The following is a 16063-nucleotide window of genomic DNA, read 5'->3' on the forward strand; positions in this document are numbered from 1 at the left end:
AAAATTAAAAAAAATGTTAAAAATCATACAAAATAGAAAAACAAATATAACAAAAATCTGGAACATGGTTGTTTAGAAAAACTTCTTATGTTTATTTTGATGAAAAAATTATATTTCTACGACTTACAAAAGCTGAGAAAAATGGGAAGTACAACAGCATGTTTTTAGTAAGAAAAATTAGAAATTTACAATCATTATGTACTGCTCTGCTAAGTATGGAGGCCGCACTTTATAAATGATGATTAAAGATTAAAGTCAATACGAAAACAATAATGTTGGTGATATAATAATATTTGTTTTATTTTTTTTCATAAAATCTATAATGCATTTTATATTATACCATATTTTATACAAATTTTAAAATCTCATATCATATAATTTTTATAATTTAAATAATTATTTTTTTAAGCTTGAAGAAAATTTAATGATCAAATTAATTTTATCAAAATTTAAAAACTACAACATCGAAAAATAATATGAAATTTAATTCGATATAACAAAAAATACCTTTGGTACATACGAATAAATAATACTCTGTTGAATAGAGTGATCAATTGGCAACTACGCATAATCAGTATATAACATAATTTGATAACTTATAATAATTTAAATAATTAGAGACTTAAATCCACAATTATATACATTTTTTTTTATAAATCAATCAAATATTATATTTATTTTTAATTAGTTAAGTACTTAAGTACATCTATCAAAGATTATTTATTTATTATGTTTAAATAGATAAAAGCCAATTAAAAATATGATAAAACTTAAACATTCAATAATTTTTTAAATAATTATATTTACGATCTATATAATTACAATAAATATACGTTTGATAAGAGAATGAAAAACAAGTAATAAATCGTTAATTGTATAAAATATATAGATAATATGATAAAAATAGTAATTGTTGTAAAATAATATACATAATATGGATATAATAACTATAATATTAAATTCTTAGCATATCGTATAAATTACAAACAGTCTATTGTTGTACACAAATACATTTAGAAACAGTTTTATTTTTGTTTTTATATTTTCCAAAATATGTTGAGGATCTCCGATCTACCAACAGTCTTTTTCCGTACTAGAGATTAACAATTTCTGGAAGTATTATGTATTCTGTAAAAAAAAATTGAAAATAAAATTTGTTTTGTTTATATAATTACATCAAAATCTAACTAGATAAAACTATAAAATATTAATTTAGATAATTGTAATATATTTACCATTTAATACGGCGATGATTATAAATAGAACTATGTTGTAAAAAAACTTTTATACTTTAAGCATTTCCATACATATTTAGGCAAATAGGAGCTTCAATTAATTATCTGTGAAAATGGGCGTATTTTATTCAAAGTACGTAAATCACGTAAATTACATAAATAGAAAATAGTCAACAGCATTGGCCCGAAGCGTTTTAATTTCTTAACGGTGGTCTATGAAATAATAACGAACCTCTCCAGAAAGTGGAGAAAGTTGGCGTAGTTACGGCAGCGTGGTAGAATTCAACGCCATATTCTCTTGCGCAGTTGAGCACAATATACATTTTACTTAAAGTTTTTACCAGAAAGGCCTTCTATGATGAATTGACGAGTCATTCAAGTTAGTTCATACTTCATTTAATGATTTCGTACATGACTCTTCTTTTAAATGTTTAGGCCGATAATAAAATGCTTGTATTAAGTCTCAATATGCATTCGGCAGTTACCTAAACATAGTTTATTAATTATTTATTAATTAACACTTAAATTTTATTTGACTTATCGTCCTTAACGGTGTATTTGAATCTATATTTGAGACCATATTAATATATTGGGATAAATATGCGATTTGTCACTGGCGTATCTGCAATAAAAGTTTCTCACCGGACGACTTGTCACTAACATGAACAATGAACAACACATGAATATTGAGTTGTAGCTCAATCCAATCCATTGTATTCAAGGTTTATAGATAATATTATTTATTATCTATTAACCATACCATATTTGTTTATGGTCTAATAAACATCTAAATATTCAATTTAATCGAATTTTTATATAATCAATTGTCTAATTTTTAATTTCTATATATATATATATATTTTTCCTCTCGTTCTTATAGCATTTGTTTTAATTGTTAGTATAACACACATCTATGCAACTGTCATTATTTTTTATTATTGTAAATTGGAATTTTATTCCGTTAATAAAATATTATTATTATTATTATTATTATAAACGTACATATTACATAACCATGATTAATATACAGTACAACCTCTCTATAACGGACCCTCTATTAGATAGAATTCTCTTTATAACGGAAAATATCATTAGTCCTGGTTTAAATAATATATAAATTTGATCCTTCCTATAACGGAAAAATTGTTGGTCCCAAGCGATTCCGTTATAGAAAGGTTTTACTGTATGTAATATTATCGGGACAGGTACAGTTTTCCCGATTTTCTTAGGTCGAATAACAAAAAGTGATAATGATAAGGAATATCGACGCTCCCCTTTATAGTACTTTTGGCAGTACTGTATCATAAAGGCAGTTAGCAACACACTATATTGCACTCTATGCAACACATTTGGCTAAGAATGCTACAATTATGTGAAATTTGGAATTTGGAATATTTGGATCTTTCTGTGATAAGTGATAATGTAAAATATTTGTTAAGAATTCAAGATTCCAGTTGTATTTGTATAGTGAAATAAATTACAATTTTCAAAAACCTCAATCAATTTATATTTTATTTTAATTTATTAAACGAATAAAATATTACTAAATATATTTTGTAATTTTAAACTTTTACATTTTAACAGTATTATAATTTAAGGTAATATGCAGCATTGCACTATAAAATACCTGATAAATAGCTCTCTATATGCAATACTTATAAAGTATAGATTATAACTTTTATAATTTTTGTTTTATTATTATTATTCAGATGAGTGGTGGATCTTTAGATATGTCAAAGGCAGCAAATGCATTATGGCTGGTTAAAGTACCTAAATACGTTGCAGATAAATGGGACAATGCTCCTGGTAGCTTAGACGTGGGTAAAATTAAGGTGACAAATACACCTGGAAAAAGACCAGACATTTCGCTTCACCTGTCCGAAGCTGTCTTATGTTTGGAGGGCGAAAAGAACAACGAGCCAATTCCCAAATCATTCAAATTAGATGTGTCACATTTTACTAGCCAAACAATGGTAGCATTATCTGAACAAAGAATGCCATATAATCCAGATGCAGTTGTGCAAGAAACAGATAGATTAGCTATATTAGGAAAAATAAGTCAAAAACTAGAATGTCGACCTACTGGAGATCAGGTAATTAATAAATTATTATTTATTACAAATGCTGATGATTATGATACATTATTATTCTTGATGGTCGTATTCAGGTTTATATGGATTTAAAAAAACAAGCTATACGAAAAGCACATATTCCGACCAGACAAGTTCAAAAGTTAGACAAAGTAGTCCAAAATTTCAAGCCTATATCAGATCATAAACATAATATTGAATATAATGAAAAGAAGAAGTCTGAAGGCAAAAAGGCACGTGATGATAAAGATGCTGTCATGGCTATGTTGTTTAAGGCATTTGAGAAACATCAATATTACAACATCAAAGATTTAGTTACATTGACTAAACAGCCAGTAGTATATTTAAAAGAAATCCTAAAAGAGGTTTGTAATTATAATCTTAAACATCCCCATAAGAATATGTGGGAATTAAAACCTGAATATAGACATTACAAAGAACAAGAAGACACGGAGGCAAATTAGTACTAATTGTAATTTATATTAAGCATAACTATGAATATTTTACCTACATATTTTGAATCTTTTGTGAGATATGAATTATGATTCAAAATTATTTTGTTATTTATTAAGTACAATTCTAAAAGACAAAATAAATAAGTGTTTATAACTTTATTATATCAATGTTAATTTATCAAGTTTGTGAAATAGTATCATTACCGATTGAAATATTGACGATCTGGGACTTTCCAAGTGGGTTGATCTATGGATGGAATACTTCACTAATGTTTTGTTTATATATAACTATAATATTTAAATCTACCTACTTTTAAATTGAACAAATTTATCAAAGATAATAAAAAATTAACTATTGCATTATAGCAATGTATAATTATTCTGTGATAGATCAAGTCGTTAAGAGGATAGATAGATTTATAAACAAATAACCAAAAAAACTTAGATGTAGTATGTCTATCTCATATTGAATGTTTTAAAAATTGATTTCTTAAATTCTTTAAATGTGCTTAAAGAAATTTACCAAGATATTTCCATGAATTATTTACAACTAAAATTCTAAAATTTTGCTTTGACTTGGAACAAAACAAAAAAGTTTTATTTAATTCATATAGACAATTACTGAATTATAATTTTTATAATAATAAAAAACAGCAACATATTGTCAACATTGATGGTACAAACATTTACATAAATTTTTGCCAGAAAATAAAGTTTGTAAAACTAGTGTTTACCGATTTGTTGTTTTGATCGATTATCAACATAGTTAATACATATAAATTTTGTATTTACTTATGCTTCCTTTAACTTGGGTATTTAAATTGTTCGAATTAGTAATATCGCAATTGTTTAAATACTTATTTTTAAACTAGTTGGCCTGAGAACACTTATTTAAATGTTTAAGTTGATAAAAAATACTTGCCGATTATAATATTATATTTTGATGAAATTTTTCAATAATTAAAAAGAAACAGCTCTATACAGAGCTCAGCAAGTGTTACATATTTCATTCCTATATTTGATTATTAAAAGTTTAAAGTTTTCATGACATAACTTTCTACTACGTTTGTAACTTTATTGTTAAATGCTTTATAAAGGGTCCAAGTGATCTTTGTTCTCCCAAATGATATGTATAATACAAAAATATGATTGATCTCATCAAATATCAGGCATACTCTTAAATGAAAATACAATTTAAATAAATACATTAATTATTATTTATTATTAAAAAAAAATCATTCAATGGCTTTTTCACACATTTCTAGTATTCCTTCTTTAGTTTTATTTCCACCAAGGAATCCAGTGGCATGACAAAAAATACAATCTTTTATCCCAGAAATATCACTCAATTCATCATCTCTAATACCCCACCAGTTTTTTGGTAATGGCTTTCGAGATGTAAATGAATGAGGATTAATTGGTATAGATTGTATTCTCCACGCTGAATTTGAATTGTCATAATAAATAACAAAATCAATTTTTGGTGAAAGGTCTTCACCAAGTTCTTCTTCTAATACAAAATAATGTTCTTTCCAAGGGCATGACTGATTGAACTCTATGACACGGCCAGATTTGTGCGTTTCATATCGTTTCTCGAGTGCATCAATTACCAATGATCTAGCAGGTAACCATGTTTGAAATGCATACAATACTGTTTCTTCAAATTCACATTTAATCAATTGCATTGCTTGCTTGAATGCTTTCATATCATCATATTCTCCAACATGGTTCCATTTTTTGTTAAAATTACCGACACGACTACTCAAATGTGTGTGTATATTATACCGTGGTGTACCTTCACATATTGGAACACCATTATCAATAGCATCTACTTCTTGTACAAACGTTTCATAAACTTTAGAATAAATAGTATTCAATGTATTATCTGGTACATCAGATGCAATAACTTTTTTCAAAACATCATGACCGTAATGTAAGTATACCAAGCCTGCACTACTCAATTTTGTTGTCCATTTGGCATTGGGAGTTAGTGTACTCATTGAATGATTAAAACTTCTTTGATGATGATCATAACGACGTTTACTGTGATCGTATACGCCTCCAACGTCGATCACAATATCACACTCGGCTAACAATTCTTCATCTCTCGTACGAACTATTTCCAAGTCAGGAAATAATAGTTGAAGCATGTATGAACCAAAAGCTTCATCGCAGTGGAATACGCCATTGTGTGTTCCCAATTTTTTTGGTGAAAATTTAGTGGTTAAGTTCATTTTTAAGGTAATTAATTACAAATGACAATACGGTATTAAGTACTAACGGAAAAACTAGTTAGTATAATATTAGCATAGAAACAGTAGAGTTTAGAGTATGATAATAATCACTTAATATTTATAGAATAATTACCGTGACAAATAAAACACTAAACAGGTAAGTAGTACGTATTATCACTTGGCCGTGCCGCAAGAAGTAACTAGTTTTTTTTATATATAGTAACAAGTAAGCACCACGGCAGGGTATGTTTGAAATTTTTATGGACGATGGTAAGCACGACTTATGATACATTTTAAATCATGATAGTAAGTTACTGCTGCAGTGCAGTCAGAGCTGCATTAAATATAGAATAGCAGAGTGAACGATGTTGGCGCGTTACCATCCTGTCATATAATCAATTTTCATAATTTTATGTTGGCAATCCATTTTGTGCTTATCATATTATCCTTATCATTTTTCGGACAACTGCATAAACCGTGATATCTACTATAGATTACAGAATTACAAATAAAGATAATAAATAATAGTTATAAAACCTGTGCAATATGCAGTATAATATGCACAAAATCGATGAAATAGTTGGCTAAAATTTAGAATATTTAGATGTTTTCACATTTCCTACTTTTAATTTTTAAATCTCTGTGATTATATTTGCATTTAATATTTAAGCTGTTCGAGAAACATCTCGAAATTCAAGATTTACAAAATACTATCAATTTTAAAATTTAAACAACTAAAACCAATACTTATTGTGTTTATTTTATTAAAAATAACATTGTACTGTGCATTAATTATTGATTAGTGGTGATTCGTACTTTTTTACATAATATCAAAATGTATGTCGAAATGATTTCAGATCTACTTGATTTGTTCAATAAACTATTAAATTTTGTAAGTATTATTAACCAAAATTATTTTTGAAACATATCAAATTTATATGTAGTTGAAATATCTAACATTTTATATTGGACCAATATCCAACTACAATTCCAATGTTGAATTAATAAAACATTATTTTAGTAATGCATTCTCTTGAACTTATTCTTTTATTTCTTTGATGATTAATACATTTAATAATCTTTAATTGAATTGATTAAAGTAAATAAGTATCTAGTCTATAAAGAAATTTGGTTAGTGAATACTTAATATAAATTCAAAATTGTTAAATTAACTAGACAAAATTCTGAATAAGTACTACGATAAAGTCATTTAAAAAGTCTAAGTTTTCTGTATAAAATTCAAGATTATATTTTTAAATTTAAATTTAATACTTAATAATATAAATTAAAATTTTAAAGTACCTACACATTTTGCAATGTATATCAAATTTTGTCCATTGGTACATTATAGTCATATTTCTATATATTTTTCATATTTTATCTATGTTTTGTATTTGTAATTTGGTATATTTATAAATTTATAAGTAAAACATCAATGTGATTATTCTGTATGTCTTTTTAGAGTAAAAATATTTATATATAAATTATATTACTTTTGAATTTCAATGCTTGTTTTATTATTATAAGTTAATAAAATTATTTTCTTGTTTTTATAAATATATATTCTGCAATTTTAATAATGGATTTTATTATTATTTGATACCTGAGTCTTAGTTATTATATAATTTATATTATAGAACATGACTGAAATTTTTAATGTATTATTTAAACTTCATATTATAGATGACTGAAGTTGGAGTTTTAGAATCTTTTACATTTGTACATTCTGCCATAAATCTGAACTTGCAGCATGAACAATTTCTTAAAAGAATTCAATCATCAATTGATGAATTGAAGGTATAATTTTAAACGTATGATTTTTAAAATAAAATATTGATATTAAAATGTTATTTGCTTGTTTTTTAGAAATGGTTACAAAATGTTTGTACAGAATGGAAAGCAGAAGATTTAGCGTCTCTTGGCAATGTAATAGAGCCACCAATGACACCTAATAATATAGATCTTAACATGAATGGCACTGATTATATTACTCCACTTATCAAAGAAAAAATAGATTCTGTGCTAGGTTTTCGAAACCCAGTTAGTCCGATTTTATGGAGTGTTGGATTAAGACCTATACAAGATAGTAATTCTAAAGATGGATTTGAAATAGATGATGATCAAAGACTGCCCACAGATTTTGTTGCTCCATCTTTTGGAGATTATGGAAGCCCTTCATCAGAACCTTGGAATGTTTTTCAAGAATCTAATTATGATCTGGACCAAACAAACATGGTGACATATTAAATATTATTTTTTAAATAATCAATGTTTATATGAAATTGACTATTATATACGTTTTTAAGGATGAAAAAGGTCCTCAAACACCAAATATTAAATTATATAGAAAGGAAGAAGAACCAGATGTTATACAAGACATAAGTTCAAATTCAACATGTTTTCCTAATGATATTAACCAAAGTATAGTATATAACATGACATATAATATATTCTTATTTTATTAACAGTTTTTATTATTAATTACCTAGTATGAACGTTTGAAATGATTTCTAGTTGAAAATTTATTTCCTTGCCAAAAATGTAAAAACCAATTCGGGTCCTTTGAAGAGATGGAAGAACATTTAAAAACCCATCAGCTTAAATCAAAATTCACAAACCAACATTTAACTTGTGGTAATTATATATTTTAGTCTTTAATTAGTTGATTATCTTTATATTATATATGTATGTACAAAAATAAATTATTTCTATTAGTTTTTTACTTAACATTTCTTTTCTAAAATTAATTTTAATATATTATCTGTAGTGTTACTAATGATTTTAAAGGTATAATATAAAGTACTTGGCAAATTAATTTATGTGATCTGTGATTAATATTTTATCTGTTGTTTACATGATGATTTGTTCTATATTTGTAATAATATATATAATTTATACTGAATTAGTGACTAAAAAAAAACAACTAGTTTTTGTAAATTGAATCTAAACTTAATTTTATTGTTTTAGCTTATTGTAATAAGACATTCTATCAAAAAAGCAATTTACGTCTGCATATGTTGATCCACGAAAACATCAAACCATACGCGTGTTCGTACTGTGATCGGCAGTTTACTCAAAAAGCCACAAGAGATACACACTTAGCTAAACATACTGGTTATTTTTCATAAAACTTATTCAACTTATATTATTTACAATTTTTTTTATAACGATTTGTTTTATTATAGGCGAATATTTATATTTGTGTTACGTTTGTAATAAAAAATATGCTACTAAAGGAAAACTAGATTTTCATATGAAGACTCATCAAGAAGCACAATATGAATGCACATTGTGCAATAAACGATTTTCTACTCAGCAGTATTTAAATTATCACATGAAAGTACATCCAGATCAGGTATGTGTACTGACTAGATGCAACAAAATTGCAGTACATGTCAATATTTTAATTTTGAAATATTAAATACATTTGACTATTTGATCACATAAATATAATGTCATATTCCATATTTGAATTAGAATAGAAAATTTATGTTTTAAATTTAATGAGAAACTTTAAATAATAGTATCTAAATTTTAAAAAGCATCAACAATACTAAAAATAAGTTAAATTTACATTTAAGTTAAGATTAAACTTGATTTGTAGACTACAAAAATTTGTAAATTTGTTTAATTATTGCTTATTTGTCTTTCAACAAAGTTAATTATATTGATTTTTTTATCTTCTAACTGTTTCAATCTTCTAATATCAAACATCTTACAAATTATTCTAATAATTAAAGTAGTGCATTAGTATCCCATATATAATAGAAAAACCACCATTTGATTTGAAAATGATAAATTTGTCGTAAGACAAACAATTTTTTATAAGTCAGTAGCCTTTCTAACTACTAAAGAGGAATAATATATATTTTATTAGAATTAAAAAATATTTATTAATTGAAAGTATATTGTGAGCAGCATTAGTTATAATGTTGAACAGCAAAATAGGGAAAGGAGATTCAAATAATAATAAATATGTTGTATAACAATTATAACTAGAAAAATACAAAGTGCAAGCAAATTTTTTTAAAAAACAAAATTTAAATGAACAAAATATTATTTGTATAAAAATACATGTCGTAAATATAAATTAGATTTTTATGTGTCATTTAAGACCCAACCTTTTGAATTGTGATTAAGTTATGATAATAACTAATTAACTCTATAAAATCAAAACTCAAATTAAGGACATTTTTATATGTTGTATTAATCGGATGTGCTTAAACGTATTACAATTATTGTAAAAAACAATCATTAAAAACTCAAATATATTTTAAATCATATTTGTTTAGAATACAAGTGGATTCAATTGCGATGTATGTCAAACAGAGTTTAAGAAAAGAAGATCTTTACTTGCACATAGAAAACAAGAACATCCATTTTGCATGTTTAAATGTCCAACTTTTGAATGTGATAAGGAATTTTCTACTGTCCAGTTGTTAAATAGACATATTAAACGATTACATGAAACAAAAGAAAGGTAAATCACAGTTTGAATATTATGTTTAATTTACCAAATATATTGTTAAAAATTTAATTTACTTAATTTATATGGTAGGGGTGTAATTTGTTCAGAATGTGGAAAATCATTTGATTTTCCAAATTACTTACAAAAACACATTGTTCGAGTTCACGGGCCAAAACGTTTACCAAAATTTAAATGTCGACAGTGTCCCTTGCGTTTTGACAATGATATAATGTTACATGTACATATGCAATCACATCCAAAGGTATGAAATATGTAAAGTATTTTATAGAAAGTATAAGTTTTTTTATTTTGGAAAATTAAATTTTATATATAATTTAAACATACAAAAGGAGTAATATTGTGAATATTAATTTATTTATATCCTTTTAATATAATAAGTTTAAAAATTACACATAGATAGGTAATTGAGAGTTAATTTTAGCTGTAAAAGCTTGGTAACTTTAAAGAACACACACGAGTAAAATATCTGGTAATAATGTATTAAAACATCAGAATTTGCAAATAATAACTATTTTAATTCATTAGTTCTTGAACATTGAAATTTATTTTGTAGGTGATAGTATTTACTATTCTTAAAATTTAAAATTATAATACAGTACTGCTGAGTGCCAAGATAAGAAAATGTGATGAATATCTAGAACCCAAAGGCTCTGTATTGTATATAATATATTTAATTAATGTTAGCTTTTAATTTTATTATTATGCATAATTTGATTAGAAACAAACACTAATACTATAGTATATATTATATTATACACAATATACTTAAAATTATAATTAAATTTTTTTTTAATTTTATGTTAATAATTAATAACTAAATTGATCCAAAATTTTAAACAAAATAATTTATGACCTTTAATTTTATATAAGTTAATGTCATTGATATTTTGAAAAAAAATTTAATTTTTTGTAATTATATTTTTATTTTTTCAGGATAATAAAAAAAAAGAAATCAAACGTGTGAGTTGTCCTCGAGATTCTTGTAATTTATCATTTTACAATCGTGTTAGTCTTCGATATCACATTGCAGAAAAACATGATAATATTTATCGGTAAATTTATTTATTTAATAGAACCTATAAAATGTATTATATTTATTTGACATAATATGGTTATAAATTATTTTTTAACCATGTTAAGTTTTAAACTTTTTATTTTTATTTTAAGGTATGAATGTGATACATGTCAAAAAAAATTTGTTCGTAAAAATCACTACGAATTACATAAGGCTGTTCACTTAAAACCAAATTTTACTTGCAATATGTGTTTTAAAAGATTTCGTAAAAAAAATCGTTTAGCTGCTCATTGGAAAAGGACTCATCAACAAGAGACGTTTGATTTTGGCATGCTTTTTAGTGTAGATACAATGCATAAATTAAATTTATAATATAATAATATATTTAATAAATTTAGTTCAAGTATAGTCAAAGATGAACTTTATTAGAATAAGATGCAATGTAAACTAATCAAGTAAGGACAGGGATGTTTAAGATGGTTTACTCTTTTGTCTTTTGGATATGTTATGTAATAATGTATCATGTATAAAACATATTTGAAGTAATCTAGAAAACAATTCAGGAATTCAGGATTAATTTAATATACATGTTTTATTATTATTATTATTATTATTATTATGTAGATCGTAAATAATTTAAAGACAACAAGCTTAGACATGATGATTGAATATATTCATTTTTTTTTCTGGACAAATTGAATATTCAGGTTATATAGCTGATAACAGTATAAATCTATTAGACATATTAATTCAAATATCTATCACCTGTTTATCAGATGCTTTTTCTCTAGGTAAATTCAAAGTTTTTTGACCAATTGGCACTAATTTTTTTACAAGTTTTCTTTGGGCTTTGGCTGTAGACTACATTTTATATTAAAATTCAATGCCTTAGTGTTGACTCACACTAGTATTTTTGTTTACCAAAGTTGAATAATTCTATAAATTATATAAATAAAATTAAAAAATGTAACTTGGTGTGGATGGATTAAATGACTCGTCATACATTACTTTGGGATTTATGTTTAATAAAATAATATTTAATTTATTATTTATTATTTAAATTGTCAAATGTATAACAAAAATCTATGTCTGTATTTTTATACATTTTAGATTTGAAAACTCCGCCAATTATTTTGACAAAGTTTCAGAAAATGTTCTTGGAGATCAGGAAAATATATGCACTTATTTGAATTGGATTCAAAAATATCCCTAAATAAGTGCTTTATCCATTCTGCTACAGTGGAATTGTCCATCTTGACAGAATTTATAAAATGAGATAAACTGATTTACCTTTGAACTAAAACCTAATTACACTGTTATACAGCTATATTTTTTGTTTGTCCCCTAGTTTGTTTTTGAAAGATTTTATTCTATCATAGATTTAGGCATTTGTTTTGAATATGATCTGTCTTTTAAGTTAATCATAAATAAAGTGTATAAGATGTTTGGATTTTATTAATAGAAAAAATACTTATTACTTTAAAAATTCTTTGGATTTAAAACATTTATATATTCTTTAGTTAGATCTAATCTAGAGTTTGCCTCTTTAATATAATCTATTAATTATTTAATTTTAATAATCTTGAATATTCAATATGAATTTCAGAAAAGAATTGCCTGTGTTACCTATTGTTCTATTTCTAGAGACTTCTTTCTTTTGGTTCAAGACTATAAGTCTTGATTTGCTTACCATTAGGCATTTATTTAATAAGTATAATGTATATTTATGATATTTTAAATTGCTATATTAAGTGTCCAACTATTTTAAATTTGATTGGATTTAGAATCCCTTGTAAGTCTGAATGTAATTCTTATTTGTTCTATTTACTTAAATTTATAACAAATTGTGATAATAATTCATTTTTCTCTAGAGTTCTTCTAAATGCAAATAAAATCTCCACAATCTTGTTATTATTTTTTTATTTCACCAAATCTTTAAAACAAAAACATAATTATTTTTATGTTTTAAAAATCATATATGTTTTAATTATTTAATTAATTTTTTTTTTAGCTTAGTTATTTTATATTTTGTTTTAAATGATATATATATATATATTCCTATTAGTTTTATTTGTATTATTATTTATTATCACTGTCTATGAGTTTCCATATGTCAATAGTATATAATATTTTGTTAAAGAGTTTATGCATGTTGATCAATCTAAATAAATTAATATAATATATATATAAATGTTTTTAAAATTATATTATGTTTAAAAATATATCAACAAGGTTACTGTGGTAAAGTCATTTTATTAATTATTTGTTACTAAGGACTATCTTGCAAAAAATAGAATTACAAAAAAAACATATTTATTCAGATTTTGCAAATTTTTATTTTTTTGTTGTGGTAAAATTAATAATTTAGGTTATTCTAGGTTCGGGATTTGATGTATTTACATATTCTTTAATAATGGCAATAGAATAATCTAAGTCAGAAATAAATTTGATGTAGTGGACTGAAATACAAAAATTTTAATTGCATATTTTTTCAATTGTCGTTTTGTAGACAAAACCATTGATTATAGAATATAATCAATGACAAAACGTATATTTCACAAATTTTACCAATTTAATTATTATTTATAGCATTTTGATTGTTTAATCATTTTTAAGTTTTATATTTTAAAAGTTAAAAAGTTATTATTTTTTACTATTATGTGTCAGTTAATATATCTCTAATAATTAATTATTTCTTGTGGCGTTGAAAAACACTTGTTAGAATAGAATAAAGTTAAAATAATTATTAATAGTATCGTTTATCGTAAACTATTTTGATTACCTATGTGAAAGGTTAATAACTAGGGTTAGGATGTTTATGACTTGCATATTTTTTCTTTTAGTCGTACACATTGCAAACCCAATAATAAATTCGTTTTATATGGCATAGAATCAGATATATTCAATTTAATTTTGCATATTTTTGCATATTTAAGGATTTTTATTAATAAATGCATATTTTGTCCAAAAAATAACTATATAATATTATATAAACATCAACATGTACCTATTGGTAGGCATTGTTGGTTTCATAACTAACGAAAACGAGAAAAACGTGTAGTTTATATTATTAATTTATCTTTATTACCTACTTATTTATCTTTACTATAATTTCACGTTTATTAATCAATATAATCATGTTTATGAACAATGATCGCAATAGTGTGGTGATGCTTATATTTTTAATTTCAAAAATCTCATATTTGTATATATTTGTATTTAAGTCTAAAGTTATAAAAATAATATTGTAAATTGATTACGAATAGATTTTGGATTAATACCTAATAAACTAATTTTAAAAAGACATTTAATTTTTTTTTAAGGGCATATTTTGATATTTATTGTGCATATTTCCACGCATTTTTTAGTGTTTTTAAAGTCATAAACATCCTTACCCTAAATAATAATTATTTAGTTTGTTTTCATGAATAATAAAAAATTGGTTACATATGTTGACCATATTTATAATCCTATTTTGACCATTTTTAGTGCAACAAGTCTCGAACTTTAGGCTTAGGTATTATATTATTCATCAGTTGAACGTAGCAACTAGCATGTAACAACCTTGGTAATGTTAATCGAAATGATAAGATTATAACTTAAAACTTGGTAACTAGGTACAACGCAAAATCGGTTAGAAAAAAAATACATTTAACCTAAAACCATATATGTTTAAAATGATCCGATCATAAACTTTTAACGTAGTTCTGACAGAAAATTTAATTTAGTTTGTACTTTGATGAGTCAAAAGTAAAAATTTCTCTATTGGTAACTTTTTTAAATTACCTACTCCGAAAAGTTCAAAACTAATATTTTATGAAAAATTTAACAATATAATTAAAGTTAGGTAGACCTTCTTTGATCTAAACTATTTTTGATACTTATTGATATTTACAATGATTATTTGATTAGTTATTTAATTAAAATATATTTCCATTTCAGTGACCAATACTCAACGACGAGGTATAGGTTAGGTACACTTGACTCCTACTATACAGCAGAACTGCTACCTACCTACCTAAATATTTCGTTATACATATTAATACCCGTATTACATTTTACATGTAATTAAGAATTGTAAAATATTTGTAAATAAATAAAAATTTAAAGTACCTATGCAGAACATCTATAAATAATATTATGATTTCTGTTTTTTTAAATAATAGGTACTAGTTACCTTATAGTTATTATTTCGTTCTGTTTGTTCTATACTACTTTTCCTTACTAACTAGTAACTACTACCTACCTGTTGTATATTTGACTACCTATCTGAATTAAGCAATCATAGTAGGAATTTTGCTGCTAAAAATAATTAATGAATATATTTAGATGACAGGTATTGAATTAATTAATCATTATCATTAGTATCCTATCCCTCAGAACGTGGCGACTATTATTAAAAGTTAGAAATAAAGAATTTATAATAATGCCTACTACTTAGTAGTGGTCATTTGTCCAGGATTCCCCGGGATGTTGCCGGTTTAGGAATCCATGTCCCAACGTCCAGGGCAAAGTTTCTCGGAACACCGATTTGTTACTGGTTTT

General features: G+C 24.6%; 3 protein-coding genes and 1 long non-coding RNA gene across 5 annotated transcripts; 2 read left to right on the forward strand and 2 right to left on the reverse strand.

Moving 5' to 3' along the window:
- Window positions 1–971: 971 nt before the first annotated feature.
- On the reverse strand, window positions 972–1871 carry LOC112593052. The gene is made up of 3 exons (XR_003114580.1): window positions 1468–1871; window positions 1236–1340; window positions 972–1128 (listed from the first exon to the last, which is right to left on the reverse strand). It is a non-coding gene; the product is annotated as an uncharacterized LOC112593052 (long non-coding RNA).
- A 911-nt stretch (window positions 1872–2782) lies between these two features.
- LOC112593051 (general transcription factor IIF subunit 2) lies at window positions 2783–3860 on the forward strand. Its single transcript, XM_025337283.1, has 3 exons — window positions 2783–2833; window positions 2945–3328; window positions 3403–3860. The coding sequence occupies exons 2-3, from the start codon at window positions 2945–2947 to the stop codon at window positions 3787–3789; spliced, it is 771 nt and encodes a 256-aa protein (XP_025193068.1). The 5' UTR covers window positions 2783–2833; the 3' UTR covers window positions 3790–3860.
- A 1113-nt stretch (window positions 3861–4973) lies between these two features.
- Window positions 4974–6297, reverse strand: LOC112593050 (UPF0160 protein MYG1, mitochondrial). The gene has a single exon (XM_025337282.1). It carries the CDS (start codon window positions 6012–6014, stop codon window positions 5016–5018), a length of 999 nt encoding a protein of 332 aa, XP_025193067.1. The 5' UTR covers window positions 6015–6297; the 3' UTR covers window positions 4974–5015.
- A 507-nt stretch (window positions 6298–6804) lies between these two features.
- LOC112593118 (gastrula zinc finger protein XlCGF57.1-like) lies at window positions 6805–13270 on the forward strand. 2 transcript variants are annotated; one of them, XM_025337411.1, is made up of 12 exons: window positions 6805–6906; window positions 7698–7811; window positions 7881–8249; window positions 8321–8435; window positions 8529–8648; window positions 8982–9128; window positions 9200–9369; window positions 10307–10494; window positions 10573–10744; window positions 11437–11555; window positions 11671–11860; window positions 12629–13270. In XM_025337411.1, exons 1-12 carry the CDS (start codon window positions 6850–6852, stop codon window positions 12632–12634), a joined length of 1767 nt encoding a protein of 588 aa, XP_025193196.1. In that variant the 5' UTR covers window positions 6805–6849; the 3' UTR covers window positions 12635–13270. The 2 variants fall into 2 exon arrangements, with proteins under 2 accessions (XP_025193196.1, XP_025193195.1); XM_025337410.1 differs by having other exon boundaries at window positions 11671–13270.
- Window positions 13271–16063: the final 2793 nt, after the last annotated feature.

Source organism: Melanaphis sacchari, unplaced genomic scaffold, assembly GCF_002803265.2.
Source record: "Melanaphis sacchari strain LSU unplaced genomic scaffold, SCAv2.0 Contig1_pilon_pilon, whole genome shotgun sequence".
Classification (NCBI taxonomy): Eukaryota; Metazoa; Arthropoda; class Insecta; order Hemiptera; family Aphididae; genus Melanaphis; species Melanaphis sacchari.